At 34.4% G+C, this 21,823-nt stretch overlaps 1 protein-coding gene across 3 annotated transcripts in view; it reads left to right on the forward strand.

The window, feature by feature from the left end:
* Window positions 1-21,823, forward strand: part of CEP135 (centrosomal protein 135) — a 75,716-nt gene that overhangs the window by 26,057 nt on the left and 27,836 nt on the right. For all 3 annotated transcript variants that reach the window (XM_081303356.1, XM_081303358.1, XM_081303357.1), the window contains exons 12-15: window positions 4,085-4,237; window positions 5,133-5,285; window positions 10,907-10,984; window positions 16,612-16,772. In XM_081303356.1, the coding sequence (XP_081159482.1) occupies window positions 4,085-4,237; window positions 5,133-5,285; window positions 10,907-10,984; window positions 16,612-16,772 (545 nt within the window). The remainder of the gene's footprint in view (window positions 1-4,084; window positions 4,238-5,132; window positions 5,286-10,906; window positions 10,985-16,611; window positions 16,773-21,823) is intronic.

Here is a 21,823-nt window from a genome sequence, read left to right on the forward strand (position 1 = left end):
ATAAGGTATTGGTGTAATTAGAAGATACCTTTTCTTCTGTTCAACTTAATTTTTTTTCTTGAAATTTTATGTTACCTAGCATAGACTAAGAATTAATTTTCTAGAGTTCAGAAATTCAGGGTGTTCAGAGTATTTTAGAGTTCCAGTAATAAATTGTGGGTATGGTAGGGAATAATGGTTAAGTACATTATTAAAAAATAAGGCAATTGTGAATCCTGGGAACTGGGGAATACATTGCCTACCTAAAATTTAGTTACATTTAGAAATATTTTGTATTTTTTAAATATCTTTACATTTATTTTTTAAAATTTTTATTTATTTTTAAAATTCTAATTTGTCATATATATATGACAGCAGAATTCATTGCAATTCATACTAATAGAGCACAATTTTCATATCTCTGGTTATATACAAAGTGTATTCACACTATTCGTGTCTTCATACATGTACTTTGGATAAAAGATAGGAAAAGAAGGACTCAAATTAGCACTATTTGCTGACGATATGATTCTATACCTAGAAGACCCAAAAAGTTCCACCAGAAAACTTCTAGAACTAGTAAATGAATTCAGCAAAGTAGCAGGATATAAAATGAACCATAAATCAAAATCATTTCTGTATATCAGTGACAAATCCTCTGAAAGAGAAACGAGGAAAACTATCCCATTTACAATAACCTCAAAAAAAAAAAAAAAAAACTTGGGAATCAACTTAACTAAAGAGGTAAAAGACCTATACAATGAAAACTACAGAACCCTAAAGAAAGAAATTGAAGAAGACCTTAGAAGATGGAAAGTTCTACCTTTCTCTTAGATGGGCAGAATTAATATAATTAAAATGGCCATACTACCCAAAGCTCTATACAGATTTAATGTAATTCCAATCAAAATCCCAATGGCATTTCTCATAGAAATAGAAAAAGCAGTCATGAAATTCATCAGAATAGCTAAGGCAATCCTTTGCAAGAAGAGTGAAGCAAGTGGCATCACTATTTTTTTTTCTTTTTTTTCTTTTCTTTTTTTTTTTTTTTTTTTTTTTTTTGGTTCAAAGATTTGAACCCAGGGGCACTTAACCACATCCCCAGCCCTTTTTATATTTTATTCAGAGACAGGGTCTCATTAAGTTACTTAGGGCCTTGCTAAGTTGCTAAGGCTGACTGTGAACTCACCATCCTCCTGCCTCAGCCTGCTGAGTTGCTGGAATTCCAGGTGTGTGCCACCATGCCCAGCTATTGTTTTGTATTTCTTTCTAAAACTGTTTTTGCTGCTAGCTGTGAGTTTTCAATTCCTACCTTTTTACAAACTGTTTTAATGTAGTTTCTTGGGATTGTAACAAACCAGAAAACAAATTGACATTTTTAGTGTCACTAATTTTATCAACAAAACCTTGTTAGTTCTGTTTTTGGTTTTTTGTTTTGTTTTGTTTTTTTTTTTTTTTTTTTTTTTTTTGGTGTGTGTGTGTGTTGGGAAGACACCACCCATCCACCATGGTTCCTATTGGCAGTTTTGAGGATAGTTTGGGGGAAGTGCTTTGGAGTTGGAGGCATAGTGCAAGTTCCAACTCCAACTCCAACTCCACAAACTGGCATTACTCCATGCAAACCTGTTTCCTCATTTGAAGAATAGGGAAAGTAGCTACAGCTTATTGTGAAAATTAAATGAGATAATTTGTATAAGGGTCCAACATAACACATAGTTCCCAATACATGGCTCATTTCTTTATTATTTGCTGGTTTGAAACAAATCAGATCTAGGTGGAAAGTTCAGTAGATACATACCAAGTGCCTGCTATGAGAATACAGAGATAAAGAAGACAGTTCCTGTCCTTGGAGCCTTCACATTGCATGTGTGTGTCACATTTGTATGCTGGGAATAATAAAGTTGTGGAGGGGAATTAATGATTATATATTAACAATAATATAAATGTAGATATACTGAACACAGTGGTGCTGTAATCCCAGCTACTCAGGAGGCTAAGGCAGGAGGATTGCAAGTTTGAGGCTAGCCTCAGAAACTTAGCCAGATTCTGTCTCAAAACATAAAAAAAGGAAAGATGTAGCTCAGTGGTGAAGTGCTCTAGGTTCAATCCGTATTACCAAATAAATAAATAAATATATTGAAATGTAGATATTTAAATAAGATATATGTAGAGTAGAGTTAGAGTTTTTGCTGACGTAAGCCAAATTATGTTCAGGGAATTTGTCTTATTAGGTACCATACTGAGCACCAAACTCGTAGTGAACAAGACCAAATACCTATCATGTCCTTCATAGAACTTAAATTTTAGTGGAACATACTTTAAAAACAAGATTTTTTTTTTTTTCAGTTCCAGGAATTGAATAAAGGGCCTCATGCTTGCTGAGCATGTGCAGTACAACTGAACAACATCCATCCTCTAAATAACTTTTTAATCTCATTTATAATAAGGGTTAATGTAGAATGTATAGAAAAGATTCAGAACTCCAAGAGAACATAGAAAATCTAAATTAAACTAGAGAATCTGGAAGGATTCCTTGCAGAAAATGACTTTTAAGCCGAGACCTAAATAGTAATGGAAATAGACTGTTAAATCTTTATTCATTGAGCTCTCCTTTTCTAGAATCTGCATAGGCCAACTTTTTTCTGTAAGATTTTTAAATTTAGATAAGTTACAGTTTTCTTTTCCAGTTTTAAGCCTTGATCAAGTCCTGAAATCCTGATCTGATTTTGTCCTATTAAACATCTTGTCCTTTAAGGTGTCCAGGTAACCAATCTCATCTTTTATGCCTTGATTTTGCTTGTTAGCCAAGAGGATAATTTATTTCCACATGGAAGGTGAGGGATAGCCCACAGCTATCTACCATTTACCAAGTCTACATTGATATTGTATGTGCAGTAGATACTGAATAATATAGGCCAGGACTCTTTCCACTGTACCAAATAATCAGATTATTCCTACTTGGGGCTTCTACATTTAATACTTCAACATTAAAATACTATAAATTGGGCCGGGATTATGGCTCAATGGTAGAGTGCTTGCCTTGCATGCGTGAGGCACAAGGTTCAATCCTCAGCACCACATAAAAATAAAGATATTGTGTCCATCTATATTAAAAAATTTTTAAATAAGGTACTATAAATTTACCATTTTTATTTTTCACGATAACAGTTAAGATAGTGGATCTTTCTTTTTTCTTTTCTCCTTTTTTTTTTTTTGGTTGGTTACAATCAAACCCAGAGCCTCACACGTGCTAGGCAAGCACTCTTCAAGTGAGCTGTATCCCCAGTCCAAGATAGTGAATATTTTGAATTGTATTGGAAAAGTAACCTTATTCTTATTTTAGAAATGTTGGAAGTAGTTGCTTAATTTATTTAGTATCCTTAATATATATTGTCTTGTAGAATATTTACATTTGTCTAGTTCCAGAGATAGACCTCAGTAGGTGTGAAACTAGAGCAATTGGTGTTGATGTCTTGGGGAAATTGATCTTAATATTCAGTCAGAGAAAACACTGAGGAATACACTAGTCTGTTAAAATCACTTGTACTGGGTGAATAAGCACATATAATAATACCTCCCTTATCCCTTCCCTGGAGAGGAAAGGATTCTTTATAACTAATGGTAAGTTTGGGATAGGTTTCAAAGTTTGTAAGTATAGTGAATTTTTATATGCTGCTGATGCTTCTGGTCTAAGGTTATTCTGTAGTTTTTTTTTTTTTTTAATGTAGTTGAGATTGAACACAGGGGCCTCATACAGAGTTATACTTTAAGTACCACTAATATGAACATCTCTAGTAGATATTTGTCAAAGCATCTAAATGATTGTCAAAACATCTGATGGAATCTGATCAAGTAGAATCATTGGCAATTGGGTCCTTTGCTGGAAACCTAAAGGCCAAGAAATTTGCCCCGTACTGTCATTCCCTTCATCTACTCTCATTATAGATTAAAAAACAATTGTGTTCCTTAGTTACATTAAAGGAACTTATGTTCTTGTTGTCTGTTAGCTTCTTTTAGTCAGTCTCATCGCCAGCATCTTTATGACAACCATGTAATAATGATGATTATAACAAATAATAATTTCTGTATTTTAATTATGTTTCAGGGTGATTATAATTCAGATATTCATCTGATTGCAAGAGAAAGAGATGAACTTCAGCGTATGCTAGAAAGATTTGAAAAATATATGGAAGATATACAGTCCAATGTTAAATTATTGACAGCAGAAAGAGATAAACTAAGTGTCTTATATAATAAAGTAAGAAGTTTACTGTAATTAAACCAATAGATTATTTAGAACTAGCTAACTTTAATGGAATGTATATGTATTCTTCAGATTTCTGTAACATATGGACTTCCTTCATGATTAGATTTATACTTCTATTGTCAATTGTGTTCTCAAAGCAGAGATTTCCTTCTTTGTTTACATTCTTGCTCTTTTCTAGCCTATTTATGTGTATGGTCAATTAGAGATAGCCTCCTTCTAAAACTACCTGAGCAAGTCTTAGCCTGACTCTGAGCAAAATTTATCCCTGGGATTCATATGTGCCCCAGCATGCATCCCAGGGTTAAACTTGGGTAGCATCACTATTTGAAATATTGGCTATTAAAGACTTAACCTCAAGTGAAGAAACCGCTCGAGGGAAGAGAAAATTGGTATAACTTGGCCCCATTACAAAGCCTAATTTGTCAGAGGGCAAGGTGAGGCTGAACAAAGCCTGTAGTCTATCGTCAAAATTTTTCCAATACCAATACCTATGAAGTCTTGTTGCTGCTTTTACAGGAAGAGAAGACATGTAAGTTAAAAGGTCCACTTAAAAGAGCTATTTTCACTTTTTGATCTTTTTTTAGGATTTAGTAGTATAAATTGATCTACTTCTATTATTTCCTTGCAGCTGGCATGGATTTTAGCTTTCTTGGTCAACTTAGTTAATTCCTATTTGTCTGCAATCTAGTTTCCAACATTTTGTGGCTGCAACCTATCAATCTTCTTGTTCTTTTGTTGTTTTTGATTTTATTTAATTTTGATCCTTTTGCTCTCATTTTGTTGGGATTTGGGAAGAGAGTAAAAGTACCATGTGTTCAGTATGCCTTTTTTAAAAACAGGGAACATATCCCAAGTGTTTTTTATTTATATCTTTTAATTCTTTAAGGCTCAGGAAGAATTATCTGCACTAAAACAGGAATCCACTCAAAGCACAGGGCCAAATAATCTCCTTAGTCTTATGGAAAAGGAAAAAGAACTTGCATTATCTGACTTAAGAAGAATTATGGAAGAAAAGGAAGCTTTAAAAGAAAAATTAAAAGTAAGTAGTAAAATTAAATTTTTTTGAAAGGTAACTTATTAAGAAAAATATTTTTTCTTCATATATTCTGTGAAGTTACAATTTTGAATATATAATTAAAATGTGGTTGACAAATTATAGTCATGCTGGCCAAATTCAGGCCACCTTGTTTGTGTATGTATGGCCTATAGCTAAAAAGTGTTTTTGCATTTTTAAAATTGTTGAAAAATGCCAGGTGTGGTGGTACACTCCTGTAATCCCAGCTACTTGAGAGGCTAAGGTAGAAGAATAGAAAATATGTGTCCAGCTGTGGCCAGTAAGCTGAAACCCTGTCAAAAAAAATCAAAGGCTGAAGATGTAGCTCAGTGGTAGAGTGCCCCTGGTTCAGTCCTAAGTACTGAAAAAATCAAATCAAAAGAACTTTGTTTATAATGTAGTACTGAAATTTATTTACATATTGTTTAAAGCTTTTTTGTGCCACAATGGCAGAGGTAAGAAACTGCAACAGAGACATTTGGCTATAAAGCCTAAAATATTTGGTGTCTGGTTTTTTTATTATCAGAAATCAAAAGGAAATTTTTCATATGAAGGTGGACATCTTTTTTTTAATAACAATTTTATGGAGTTTTTTAATACTATACAGTTCACCCATTTAAAATGTACAATTCAGTGGTTTTTATTTTATTGACAGATTTGCATGACCATTACCACAATAAATTTTAGAAATTTATCACCACCACAGTAAGAAACCTTCATACCCATTAACATCACATCCTATTTCTCCCAAGGTTCCTTAGTCATAGGCAACCACTAATTCATTATCTGTCTCTGTGCATTTGCCTACTACGATGTTCCATATAAATTAAATAATGGCATATATGAATTTTTAAATATTTATTATTATTATATGTGTATATTTTTGCAGTGACCTTTGCACTCCACCACTTGGTCATTTCAACAGATACCAAAAAGATAAGTGCTTGTGCTAAAAGCTACCATATTGCATAGACACTAAATCCCCAATCCAAATAAGTAAGTTTTTAGGTCTGACTTCTCTCATGGGCATGATGTTTTCAAGGTTCATCAAGAATGATGCTGTTATGAACATTTGTATACAACTTTTTCTGTGGATGTATGTTTTCATTTGTCTTATGTATGTACCTGGTCATATGGTAACTCTGCGTGATTTGCTAAGTTTGTCTTTAACCATTGAGAGGCCAGGCTGTTTTCCAAAGTTGACTATACCATTTTATATCCCACCAGTAATGATTAAGGGTTCTAATTTCTCCACATTCTCACTAATACTTGTTGTCTTTTTTTAATTTTATATTCTTAATGGGAGTGAAGTATCCATTATGGTTTTTATTTGCATTTCCCCTGTGGCTAATGATGTTGAGCATCTTTTCATGTGCTTATTTACCATTTTTTAATCTTTTTTTTTTGCCTCATATCAGCTTCTAAGAGTTCTTTATAAATTTTTGATAACAGCTCCAATAGATTTGTGGTTTGCAAAACATTCCCCCATTCTGTGGGTCATCCTTTTACTTTTTTTTTAAGTTGCAGTTGGACAAAGTACCTTTATTTTATTTACTTTTCTGTGGTGCTGAGGATCAAACCCAGGGCCTCGCACATGCTAGGCAAGCACTCCACTGCTGAGCCACAACCTCAGCCCCCTTTTACTTTCTTAATATGGTATCTTTGAAGCACAAAAATTTTTAATTTTGATGAGGTTCAATTTATTATTTTATTGTGCATTTGGTGTCATATCTAGAGGCAATATTTTGTATTTCCTATTATCTCCCCAAAACATATTTACTAATACCTGTAAAGCACATAATGGTGCTCAGCATATTGTAAGTTCTAAATGTTGTTATTATGGAATCCATAGTTTTCTAGCAATTAATATTATGAAATTAATACTCTGAAAATAGCAGTTAAAATCAGGAATAAAAGCAAGCATTTTAAAGGTAGTCTTTATGTCACAAATTTTCAGTTAATTTTTTTACTCCAAAAATACAGTTTAAGAATGCTTCTAATTGGGATCTTTTGGAATACTGCCTTCCAGAAATTGTTCTCTTATAAAAAAAAAAGTGTTAAAATTACCAAATAAAAAACTTCTGTGCAATATGGCAGCTTTTAGCACAAGCTACTCACTCACTCTTTTCCATATCTGTTGATGCTCAAGGAATTTAAAAATATGATTTAAAAAGTGCAGTACTGGAAACTGGAAAAAAGCAATATTCAAATTACCAGAATACTTCTGGGTTGTGGGAAACAGTATTTGGTGATTTTATGGTAGATCTTTTACTTAAAAACTGAACTAATAATCTCAATCCTTGAGCTTCCTCTAGTATCTTTGTGTTATTCTACTACTCACTCATTTGTCAAATCCAGGCAACTTTACTAAGCTCTCCCTGAAATCTCTTGTATTTCAGTTAATAACCAAGTCCTATCAGTGCTACCTCTTAAATAATGTTAAATATTTAGTAAGCCTTTCCCCATGTGGGAGATTCTGTTCCAAATGCTTTTTATATGAACTATCTCAGTAAATCTTTTGTTTGATTGGCAAAATTATTTTATTTATTTTTGTTGATTTTTAAAAAAAAATCAATGACAGTAAAATGCATTACAATTCTTATTACACATATACAGCACAATTTTTCATATCTCTTTATATGAAATATAAAGTATGTTGACACCAATTGATATCTTCATACATGTACTTCGGATAATGATGTCTATCACATTCAACCATCCTTGCTAATCCCCAGCCCTCTCCCTTTCCCTCCCACCCCTCTGCCCTATTTAGAATTCATCTATTCCTCTCATGCTCCCCCTCCGTACCCCACTATGAATCAGCCTCCTTATATCAGAGAAAACATTCAGCATTTGTTTTTTGGGGATTGGCTAATTTCACTTAGCATTATCTTCTCCAGTGCCATCCATTTACCTGCAAATGCCATGATTTTATTCTCTTATTTCTGAGTAAAATTCCATTATGTATGTATGCCACATTTTTTTTTTATCCATTCATCCACTGAAGGACATCTAGGTTGGCTCCACTGTTTAGCTATTGTGAATTGTGCTGCTATAAACATTGATGTGGCTGTGTCCCTATAATATTCTGTTTTTAAGTCTTTTGGGTATAAACCGAGGAGAGAGATAGCTGGGTCAAATGGTGGTTCCATTCCAGATTTCCAAGGAATCTCCATACTGCTTTCCAGATTGGCTACACTAATTTGCAGTCACACTAACAATGTATGAGTGTACCTTTTTCCATATCTCTCACCATGCACAAAACTCAAAGTGGATCAAGGACCTAGGAATTAAACCAGAAATTCTGCATCTAATAAAAGAAAAAGTAGGCCCTAATCTTCATCATGTGGGATTAGGCCCCAGCTTCCTTAATAAGACTTCTGTAGCACAAGAATTAAAACCAAGAGTCAATAAATGGGATGGAATCAAACTAAAAAGTTTCTTCTCAGCAAAAGAAATAATCTGTGAGGTGAATAGAGAGAATATATCTTAGGAGCAAATTTTTACCCCTCACACATCAGATAGAACACTAATCTCTAGGGTATATAAAGAACTCAAAAAGCAAAGCACCAAATAAACAAATAACCCAATCAACAAATGGGCCAAGGACCTGAACAGACACTTCTCAGAAGAGGATATACAATCAATCAACATATATATGAAAAAATATTGATCATCTCTAGCAATTAGACAAATGCAAATCAAAACTACTCTAAGATTTCATCTCACTCCAATCAGAATGGCAGCTATTATGACAACAGTAAACGTTGGCAAGACTGTGGGGGGAAATGTACACTCATACACTGCTGGTGGGACTGCAAATTGGGGCAGCCAATATGGAAAGCAGTATGGAGATTTCTTGGAACATTGGGAATGGAACCACCATTTGACCCAGCTATCCCTCTCCTTGATCTATATCCAAAAGACTTAAAAACAGCATACTACAGGGTCACAGCCACATCAATGTTTATAGCAGCACAATTCACAATAGCTAAACTGTGGAACCAACCTAGATATCCTTCGGTAGATGAATAGATTAAAAATATATGGCATATATACACAATGGAATATTACTCAGCAATAAAAGAGAATAAAAGTATGACATTTGTGGGTAAATGGATGGCGTCAGAGAAGATAATGCTAAGTGAAGTTAGCCAATTCCCCTGAAAACAATGCCAAATGTTTTCTCTGCTATAAGGAGGCTGATTCATAGTGGGGTAGGGAAGGGGAGCATATTTTCTTAATAATAAATTAAAAATATTTTCAGTATTTGGCCCTAGCTTCTTTTCTACATACTCACCTCTGCTGTTTGCCTCACTTTTCTTAATGTTCCAGACTTAATAGACTTTTTTTGCTTCTAACCTTCCATATGAAAGATTCCTTCACCCCTTCCAATTCCTTTGTCTAGCTAGTTCTTATTCATCATTATTTTCAGATTAAATGTCATTATTCAGACAAAAAAAGAACATAGACATTAGATTCTTTTTTGATATATGAGCATATAGTTCTGGCCACATCAATGTTTACAGCAGCTCAATTCACAATAACTAAGCTATGAAGCCAACCCAGGTGCCTTTTAATAGACAAATAGATAAAAGAAATGTGGTGTATATACACAATGGAATATCAGTCTTAAAAAAGAATGAAATTATGGCATTTACCGGTAAATGGATGAACTGGAGACTATCATGCTAAGCAAAATAAGCCAATCCCCAAAAAATCAAAGGCTGAATGTTCTCTCTGATATGCAGATGCTAACACACAATAAAGGGGGAATGAAGAACAGAAGCTCATTGGGTTAGACAAAGGGGGATGAAGGGGAGGGGGGCGGATGGGAATAGGAAACACAGAATGAATCGGACATAACTCTCCTATGTTCATATATGAATATACAGCCAGTGAAGCTCCATATCATGCACAACAAGAAAAGGATACTAATTAAAATAAATTATACTCCATGTATAAAGAACAAAAATAAATAAATTTTTGAAAACTAGCCCTGTGTTTATATTGTTGACCAGCCTACTCTTGAAACTCTGATCTTCTGTCTGGTGTTGTATTCTATTTCCTGTCTTTCTGTTCTTGTATTTTTTTTCCTTCATACCCTGTTTTGCTTACATCTCTTATAGGGTATATTCTTAAGCTTGTTACTTAACCTACTGGACTTTTCCCTTCATAGTTGTGCTAATATAGATTGACTTGTGTAAGTCTTTATGAATGAACCCATACCAGTCTGTGTCTTCTGGTGCAATCATGTATGGAGGTAGATAATGTAAAAACATGAGAACCTATTATGCTTTTTTTCTTCCTATACTTTTTATTGATGCATTATAGTTGTACATATTAATGGGATTTGTTCTTACATATTCATACATGCACACAATGTAACAATATAATTTGGCCAATATCACTTCCAGCTGTCAGGCTTTTTTTTTTTAAAAAACCAAAAGCATGGTTTTTGTAAACTATCTAATGATTTTGTTTCTAAAACATTTCTGTTTTATCAAAAGATAAATATAATAACATGTAGACTTACATTACATACTTTGGTTGTTTTGCTTTATTGTCTGATATAAATGAACATTTTCTATAAAATTCTCTTTCAGAATATCCAGGAAATGAATGTTTTTGGCAAAACAGAATTAGAGAAAACTATTGAACATTTGACATGTGTTAATCATCAGGTAATTTATCAAACCAAGCAAATTGGGGTACACTATGTATTAATGCCTATGTCAATTATGTTTTTTTAAAGTATTTTTTTAGTTATAGATGGATACAGTACCTTTATTTATTTTTATGTGGTGCTGAGAATCAAACCCAGTGCCTCACGTGTGCTAGGCAAGTGCTCTACCACTGAGCCACAACCCCAGCCCTCAATTATGGTTTTAATACAATATGTTTTTAAAATTACAAAGTAATATGCTAGTAATGTTGTGTAGCAGGGAATAGGAATATGTACACTCAAGGCTGATTACTTGGGTTCAAATCTTCCTTTGTCTCCTATTACCTATAGACAAGTTACTTGACCTGTATGTCCCTCAATTTCTTTAAAATGTAGGAGTAGTGTTAGTACTTCTTAGGGTTTTTGTGAAAATTAAATGGATTAATAATACATATGAAGAATTTAGAAGCGTACTTGGGCCAGGTGTGGTGGCGCATGCCTACAATCTCAGCAACTCATTTGGTTGAGACAAGAGGATGGCAACTTTAAAGCCAGCCTCAGCAACTTAATGAGACTCTAAGCAACTTAATGAGACCCTCTCTCAAAATAAAAATGGCTGGGGATGTGGGTCAGTGGTTAAGTGCCCCTGGTTTCAATCCCCAAAAGAAGCAGAGTGTAAGCATTTGTTAGTTGTTAGTTATGATTATTGTGGTTTTGGTCTTATAAAAATAATTATATAATACAGTCATAGAGTAAAAAGTGAAATTCACCCTTGCTGTTCATTACAGTCATCTCTTAATATCCCCAGGGTATATCCATTCATATACCATAATCTGAAGATGCTAAAGTACCCTATATAAAATGACATAATTCTTGCAAATAATCTATGCACATTCTATCATATACTTTAAATCATCTCTAGATAATTTATAATGCCTAATACAATGTAAATGCTATATGAGTAGTTGTTATACTCTCTTGCTTAGTGAATAATGAATAGAGAAGGCTGTACATATTCAGTACAGATCCAACCATCATATTCAGTCTATGGTTCGCTGAGTCTGTGAATGTGGAACCCATGGATACAGAAGACCAACTGTACTCTCTCTAGAGATAGGATTTTTAACAATTTGGTGTGTTCCCAACAATCTTCTGTTTCATTTCAATTAAGTTCTATTACTGTTTTCACTGTTTTTATTTATTTGCCTTCTAATTCTGTCATTTGGGTCAGTTGACTTTTCTCCTTATCATGGATTATATTTTCCTGGGTGTATGTTTGTTTGTTTGTTTGTTTTTTGCATACCTTGTAATTTTAGATTGGATGCCACACATTATTGATTTTATTCTCTTGGTTGCTAAATAGTTTGTAGAATCAATACTCTTGTGGTTTGTTCTAAGATGCAGTTAAATCATAAGCAAAATAACTTGTTCTATTCAGTCTTCATTTTAAGCTTCATTAGGTGGAACCAAAGTAGCATTTAGTCTTGAGCTAATTTTGTTTTCACTACTGAGATAAAACTCTGTTAAGTATGCTATGGGGCTAGGGGCTGTAGCTCAATGGCAGAGCATTTGCCTAGCACACGTGAGGTACTGGGTTCCATCCTCAGTACCACATAAAAATAAATAAAATAAAGGCATTCTGTCTACAACTACAAATTTTTAAATAAATAAATAAATGAATATGCTATGTGTTGCTCTGTGAATTATAAGGTTTTCAAATGACTAATAAGAACAGGAACTATTCCTGGTCTTGTATTGTCACTTCCTCCTCTTCTTCTTCTTCTTCTTCTTCTTTTTTTTTTTTTTTTTTTGAAAGAGGAAAAAAGATTTATTGCTTTGATAACAAAGGAGAACAACAAGGGACTTCTGTCCCAGAGGCTATGCTTCTCAAGTATTGTCACTTTTTTTTTAAATATATTTTTAGTTGGACACAATACCTTTATTTTATTTATTTATTTTTATATGGTGCTGAGAATTGAACCCAGTGTGTCACACTTGCTAGGCAAGTGCTTCACCGCTGAGCCACAATCCCCAGCCCAAGTATTGTCACTTCTTGATGGTTCTTCCCTAGCCTTGGCTAGTTTTCTATACTGAGCTCTACTTAGCTTAAGATTCAAGGGGCACCCCTTACAGATTTCTGGAGTTTTCACTCAGTGCAGTTCTTCAGTAACTGTCCTGCAGACTACAGCTGCTTTGACTTTTAAGTCCTGTCTTCTGAATTTAGAGGGGTCCACAGGGTTCTACCTGGCTACTGTTTTCTATGCTATGGCCTAGAAATTCTCCAGGCAATAAGCTGGAGTGATCATAAAAAACTCATCTCTCTCTCTCTCTCAGCGGTTTCTGTCTATCATTGCTTTTTTCCCGGTATCTTGAAAACCATTGTTTCCTACATTTAGTCCAATTTTTATTTATTTCAAGCAGGAAAGTCTGATTCTTATCACTCCAGCATGACCAGAAGCAGGAATTAATAAACTAGAAAATAGGGCTGGGGATGTGGCTCAAGCGGTAGCGCGCTCGCCTGGCATGCGTGCTGCCCGGGTTCGATCCTCAGCACCACATACCAACAAAGATGTTGTGTCCGCCGAGAACTAAAAAATAAATATTAAAAATTCTCTCTCTCTCTCTCTCTCTCTCTCTCTCTCTCTCTCTCCTCTCTCACTCTCTCTTTAAAAAAAAATAAAATAAATAAACTAGAAAATATATCTGAAGAAAGTACTGGAAGTCCTTGGAAAGAGACTGAGAGATAGAAAATAGAAAAGAAGTTAAAATGTTAGAGAATAGAGTGAAAAGGTCTGGTATGTGTCACAACTTGAGGAGATTGTAATACGATATTTGAGAGAAGCAGTATTCAAAGAGATAATGACATTATTTAGATATTGTGAAAACACAGAAGTCCTCTGATTCAAAATGCACAATGAATTGATACATAAACTAATTCAGATCAGTGAGGATAGGAATGATTATTTCGTAACTTTGTAATTGTTTCTGGGACAGTAGCTTCTTATATTAAAATAAGAAAAAGAAATTGTATTTTATCTCAGATACACCGTACCCAAAAAGTCATTTCAACGTTTGGGGATGTGGCTCCAGTGGTAGCATGCTCGCTGGCATGCGCAGGGCGCTGGGTTCGATCCTCAACACCACATAAAAATAAAATAAAGATATTGTGTCCACCTAGCACTAAAAAATTAAACACTAAAATATTTTTAAAAAGTCATTTCAAGTCTATTTGAATATCCAAAACAAACCACATTTATTAAAGAAATGCAGGAGAAACTCTTGACCTTGGGGGAAATAAGAGCAGTCATTTACATAGCATTTACTTTGTGTCAGGCACATTTTTCAATGTGATACACACAGGCATATCTACGTACACATATATACATACACAGATACATATGTAATATGTATATATAGGTAATAATTCTCAAAACAACTATATGTAGTAAATGCTATATTAACTTTATTTCATAGATAAGAAAACAAATAGAAGGAAAACTTGCCCAAGATCACATAGCTAGCAGGTATCTGGTCCAGAGTGTGTGCTGTGAAATAAGACATAAGTTAATTCCTTAAAGGAAAACATAGATAAGTACATTAACAAAACAGACTTTGTTTAACTGCTAACCATAAAATGAAAAGACAAACTACTAATTCAGAAAACAAATTGCTACATGTTTGGCACTTTTGCCAGACACCCCCCCACACACACACACACACACAAAATTCAACAGATATAGCTGGAAATGTGGCTCAGTAGTAGAGCTCTTTCCTCATGGATGAGGCCCTGAGAGCCATCCCTAGTACTAGGGGGAAAAATCAAGTGTGAATAGATATTTCATGAAGGAAGAAATTGCAAATTACTGATAAATGTTAGAAGATGTCCTACCTCAATGGTAGGAGAAATACAAAGTAAAACTATAGTAAAATCATCTTATAAATCAGGTCATTAGAAATTAACAAATTGTGACAAGTATTTGCAAGTATATGTAGTTCCTGAGAGTGCAAATTAGTTAACTCTTTATAAAATAATTTGGCATTATCTAGCAAAGGCATGTTATATAACCAGTTCCATCTCTAAATATGTACTCTAGGTGGGGATCAGCAAATTATGACCCATGGACCAATTCAACCCATCCAGTCTGTTTTTATAAATTCAGTTTTTATCATATCACATTTGATTATTTATTTCTGTATTGTTTGTGGCTGCTTTCGTCTTTCAGTGGAGTAGTGGTAACAGACTTTCGGGCCCACAAAGCCTCAAATATTATTCTCTGATAGGATAGAAGAAACAATCTAGTTGTCAATTTTGAGGAAAATGGATAAATGGTTGTAATTCATTCAGTGGAGTGTCACAGAGAAGCAGAAATAAACAATAGCTACTAATGGTGAATGTGTACAAATTTTACACCTAAAGTTACAGCACGTACAAAAGTTACACCAAAAAAGCAAATTGCTGGAGTTGGGATTGGACAGTGGTAGAGTGCTTGCCTAGCATGTGTGAAGCACTGGGTTTGATTATCAGCACCTCACATAAATGAATTAAAATAAAGGTCCATTGACACCTAAAAAAAAAAAAAAAGAAAAGAAAAGAAAGTGAATTGTTGCAGAAAGCATGCAGGATGATTCCACTAATGTGAAGTTCAAAAACATGATTTGTAAAACTAACCAGTATATTGTTGAGGTTTTCATGCTAATGTAGTATACCAAAGAAAAGCAAGAAGTGGGGTACTAACATTAATTTCTATAGTCCCAATTACTAGGGAGGCTGAGGCAGAAGGAGAGTTCAAGATCAGCCTGGGCAATGTAGTAAAACCTCATCTCAAAGCAAAAACAAGAAATGAGAAACATAAGATACAGAATAGTGGTTACTGTGGGCAGTGGGTAGAAGATGTGTTTGGGGACTGCCCACAGTAGTTTCAAAGATTTAGATGGTATTCTTAAAGCCATATGGTGGATATACAAACCAAACTCTCCCACTCCCTTGATAAACAAGATATATTGTCCATTTCTGTGGTATTCACACTCTTAATTATAGTAGCTTTCTGGTTTTGCTATCTCATAGCTTTCTTTTTTCCTAAATGAATTTTAGAATAACATCTAAGCCACCCTCTTTTTAAAAAGGTTCAGTTAGGAATTTTATTAGAATTTCATTGGATATTTTTATTATTTACGAAATAACATGGTTGTCTGTATATCAAGCCAGGTTACATTTTGTGCCCTTCAAGAAAATTTTTGTTTTCTCGTATAAATCTTTCCCATTTTGTGTTTGGATTACAGCATTTTCTTTTCTGGATTTTCCTTAATTCAGTCCTACTTTCTGTTTTTTTAAAAGTTCCTCCAATTTTTCATTTTGCCAGTGTTTTCCCTTTCTGTTTCATTGAGGTTATGGATTTGTTCTTTCTTTATTGTTTGTTTGTTTGTTTGTATCTTTTCTTTCATTTTGGTGATAGTGAGAAGCAGACATAAATGGGTATGCCAGTTCTGAAATCTATAACCTAATATGCACATAACTTTTATGGTTTAAAAAACATGTAATTTATTTCCTTAGTTTTTTACTATTTTATTATTATAAAGAGTGCCTATGAAAAATAAAATTGAAACATTAAGACATATGCCTATTAATTTTTTAAATTTAAATTATAGCTTGAAAGTGAAAAATATGAATTACAATCGAAAGTGTTCCTAATGAAAGAAAAAATAGAGTCATTAGAGAACAAATCAAAATTTCAAGCTCAACAAATAAGCCAAATTGGCCATGTGCCTGGTGACTCATCTCATCAGAAAACAGAGATGAATTCCCTTAGGTAAGTTTATTGGAACTTTTTTTTTAATTTCACTCCTGGGAACATGTTTCTGATTATATAAGATTTACAACCATGGCATTTCAGATTGTGCCTTTGAACAGTAGTTTCCAAACTATTTCCAAACAGTAGTTTCCACAGATGCCATGGCCCCATCTCTACTCTCAGCCATGGCCATTAATTCAAGAACTAAATGAGGGGTTTAGGGGATGAAGAAAAGACAAACAGACACACAGATGAAGTAAAGTTCCTTTTCTTTAATTAGTGAATAGAAACCATCTGAGGAAGCCATGTGAAAAAACATTGTAAAATTCATTTTAGATAATGATAAGGCAGAATAATGATCTTTATAGAAGATAATGATAAGGCAGAATAATGATCTTCATCAAAAAGCTCAAACTTCTAAGAAAAAATATATGCATCTGTGTATGTGTGTATGCTTAAGATTTATTAAAGTTATAAACGGCAAAAAAAAAAAAGACACACAGAGAAAAAGGTGGGGCCAGGTGGGCCATTGCTCTCTGATGGAGAACCAGTGACCCAGAGCTAGTTCAGCACATTTATTATATGGGTTTCATGATCAAAAAGTTATTTGTGGGAAAGTTTTAGCACAGCAGACAATCTGAAGAATGCAGGACTGGTGAGACATTAGGGTCATCTTGTTTTGCTCAGAATTCTATCCCTGGGAGCTGGTGCTTGAACTCAAGGTATCAACTGATATTGCTGTGTGCCTTAGCCTCCTCTGGCTAACATCACCATAGCAATTGGGCCATCTTAACCTGCACCTTCACTCAAGAAGTTCTAAGCACAATGCAGTGAGGCAGTCAGACCATTATTCAAATCACTGCTCTCCACATGTCCCTCTCTTTTATTTTTTAAACATAACCAATGTATGTCTACTCAGAAGTGCTGGAACTGGGATTAGACAAGCTTACAGTTAACTGTCCTTTGTTTTCCCTCTAAGTAAGGGAACCTCTACTGCTGTAAGGGGAAATGGGCAATGACCTCTAACTGCTTCAGGCTGACATAGAGCAAGAAGTTTGGGTTCCTCTCCCACCAAGGAATGTTTTGGTCAGTTGAGGGATCCATGGCAAAATTCTGGTTTGGAAAGAACAAGTTGTAAAGTAATCTGGGAGGTGGGTGCTTCTAGGAGAGAAACAAAAAGACATGAGTACTACAATGAGATTAATACAAAATAAATGAATATGATAGTAACCAACAATTTTTTCTTTTATCAGGAAGTACAAGAACTAAGAAATTATCTTGATAGATAAGAGAAGATTAATGTTTTAAGAAATCCTAATTATTTTAACATATGCAGGATTAAATTTTGGTTTATATCAGTACATTGATATTTGAGCTTAAGAAAAACCTTGAATAACTTTAACTAATTGTGCTAATTATGTATAACCAATTTAGCTACACACAACCTTTTTATAAACCTTCTGTGACTTACACAAACATTTTGTCACTTAGACATTATACAACTTTTTACTTTACCACACAAAGACTTCCTTTTATATGTGTGTGTGTGTGTGTGTGTGTATTTAGTTGTAGTTGGACACAATACCTTTATTTTATTTATTTTTATATGGTGCTGAGGATCGAACCCAGAGTCTTGCACGTGCTAGACGAGCGTTCTACCGCTGAGCCACAACCTCAGTCCCCCCCCCCACAAAAGACATTCTTATCCAGAAATATTTCCTTTTTCCTTCTACTTTTTATTTTCATACCTAGAACCTTCTATATCTCTTTCCCTTCACAAACCTTCTTACATCTGTTACCCTCCTTTTAAATTTACATTTTGAAACAATCTGTGAAACTGATGAATTTAGACAAATTATTACACTTTAATAAGATACTTTTTTAGGTAATTTAATTGAAACCTTTTAAACTATGGTTTATAAATTATACTTGATAAAATCTTAGCTCTGGTAACCTTGTTTTAGTGAAGACCCAGATACAAAGCAATCTCAAACTTTTTCCATTTACCAATTTATGAAAACACATTTAATGTTATTACCTTATGGAATTAAAGAAATCAAGAGTAGTTGATTTTATATTTAGCAGTTGATGTTTAGCACCCCAACTTTGTAAATTAATCAGATGTCTCCTTTAACAGATTTATGATTAAATCCCACTGATGTTAAACCTAATTTACTCATTTTTAACTACAAAAACCAAGATATCAGAGCTGGGGTTGTGGCTCAGTGGCAGAGTGCTTGCATAGCATATGTGAGGCACCAGGTTCAGTTCTCAACACCATATATAAATAAATAAAATAAAAGTCTATTGACAACTAAAAAAAAATACTAAAAACAAAAAAACAAGATATCAGACAAATGTAGCTAACAGTAATTAACAGATCAGAGTTTACTCTTGGCTTAGAGTCCTGAAATCCTCAAGAAAGATTTTTAAGCAAAAGAAAATTGTATAAAGGAAATCATTTCAATGTCTCCCTGTGCTGTAGTCTTAGGGAGGAACTTGTTAAGAAAGCAAGGTGGCAGGGTGCCAGAAAAAACAAGACAGCCCACCACAGCAGGTTGAATTTAAAAGTGACATTTTTTTTCCTTTGGTCTCAAACCAGTTTTTGCAGTTTACTTTGTAAATGAAAGCCTAAGAGAGAAAGAGATCTAGCATAAACTAAGAAAGCATAATCTTAAGCATTGCAAAATAGAGATCCCTTTCTTTGGCTCCCAGTTGTTTCATGGTTTTAGACCCACCTATAAACTTGCTTCTCACTTTTCTTTGCTACCTTGGCCTCAGAAGGAAGCATCCCCCCATCTGACCATTGAAGAAGATCCCCTGTGTCCAGTCCCTGTTTGGGCACCAACTGCCTGGGCCCTCTCATTTTTGTTCTCAGCAACGGTCATTAATTCAGGGAAAGACACTGGACAAGTAGGAGCCATGGAGGATGAAGAAAAGACAGATACACAGAGAAAGGTGGGGCCAAGTGGGACACTGCTCTCTGGTGGAGATACAGTGACCCAGAGCTAGCTCAGCATGTTTATTATATAGGTTTAATCACCAAAAGGCTATTTATTGGGGCTGGGGTTGTGGCTCAGTAGTAGAGCGTTCGCCTAGCACTTGCGACGCACTGGGTTTGATCCTCAGCACCACATTAAAAATAAATAAATAAAATAAGGTTAAAAAAAGAAAAGAATGCAGAATGTGTAGCTTAGAAATATTGAGTTGTCTGACAATACTGTGTCCAACTACAACTAAAAAAAAATTCAAAAAACCAAAAGATTATTTATAGAAAAGTTGTAACAAAGCAGACAATCTACAAGGACACAGGTCTGACAAGACATTAGGGTCATTTTATTTTGCTCAAAATTCTCTGACCCTCGGAGATGGTGCCTGAGCTCAAAGTCCCAACTGATAACTCTGAGCATTTGCACAGTTTTCTCAGGCTGCAGCACCATAGCAACTGGGCCATCTCAACCTGTACTTTCACACAGGTAGGTCCCAGTACAAACACAGCCATGAGGGAGTCAAAAAGACCATGATTTAAATCACCACTCTCCACAGTTGGCCTATAAGCAGAATCACCTGGAGCTTTTGAAAAGTATGAATTTAGGGCCTGTCTCTCTGGCTTTAAATTTGCTGAGTAAATCTCAATAGATTTTAGGTATGTGGTTTTGGATTTTGGTTTTTAGTGTTGGGAATTGAACCCAGGTGTACTTAACCATTGAATAACATCACCAGCCCTTTTTATTTTTTCATTTTTAGATAGGATCTCACTAAGTTGCATATGACCTCACTAAATTGCTGAGGCTGACCTGGAATTTAACAATCCTCCTCTCTCTGAGCCACTGGGATTAGGGGCATGAGCAACTGCCTCCAGATGGGTATCTGTATTTTTTTTTAATGTTTATAAATTAATATGATTGTAAACAAGTTTCTGAATCTGTAGGGTAGGACTGCTGAAAAGGATAGAATTTTTTGCTACCTATGCCATTTTCCTTCTTTTTCTTGCCTCTTTCAAGGAAGTAAATGTAAAATCTGAATATGTATCTTCTATTTTGAACCCTTTCTGACTAAAAAGCAGACATCTTTAACGAAGGAGGGTGTACATGAGTAGCATGCTTCTTAGAAAGCTAACTCTGGTAGAAATATGGAACGTGGATTTGAAGTCTTAGAGACTTGATGGCATACAGTGGACACCAAAGGTCTAGACTGAAACCTGGCAATGAACTTGGAGAACAGAGGCTTTGTATCTAAGAAATGTTTTGTACATAAAACCAAAAGACCTAATGACTTATACAGTTACAAAAAGAAGATAAAATAGGACTGGGGTTGTGGCTCAGTGGTAGAGTGCTGCTCGCCTAGCATGGTGTCCAGGGTTTGATCCTCAGCACCACATTAAAAATAAATAAATAAAATAAAGGTTAAAAAAAAAGAAAAGAATGCAGAATGTGTAGCTTGTCAGCAGTTACTCAATTTTTAACACAGAAGGTTCAGGGAAACAAAAAGCAAACAAATGTTAGTTTTTTGTCTGGATTGGGTAACTTCCATAAGTAGAAAGATTTTGAAGGTCAGCAAGGCATTACTCTGAAGAGTCAGGAAATCTGTCTATAAACTATATCTATAATAAGGATCAGGAATAGATTTTAAAATCATTACACCGGTAAAACTAAATCAGTTTTACAGATGTAAACCAATAATAACTCGATCAGAAAGGATTTTCGTCATGATTTTAAAAAAGATTAACAAGTTAAAACTGAAGGATTACTCAATAGTATATTGGCTGTTGCAGAAAATGAGCTGAAATAGAAAATAGAGTCAAGAAATTTACCCAGAACTCAGGACAATAAGAAAGGATGAGGTGGTGGGGACAACTTTTTTTTTTTTTTTTTTTTTTTTAAGACACAGATCCAATATTACAAAAACCAAGAATCACAGAAGTATATAGTGGAAAAAACAGAGCAAAGGTGAGAATCAAAGGAATAATTAGGAAAAGAAAAACCTGAGACTATTGTTCATAGGGTTCCCTGATATATGAAATAGCTTAAGGAAATAAGTCCAAGAACTGGTTACCTGGTCAGTTAAGG

Source organism: Spermophilus citellus, assembly GCF_964194105.1.
Source record: "Spermophilus citellus genome assembly, chromosome: 8".
NCBI classification, from domain to species: Eukaryota; Metazoa; Chordata; class Mammalia; order Rodentia; family Sciuridae; genus Spermophilus; species Spermophilus citellus.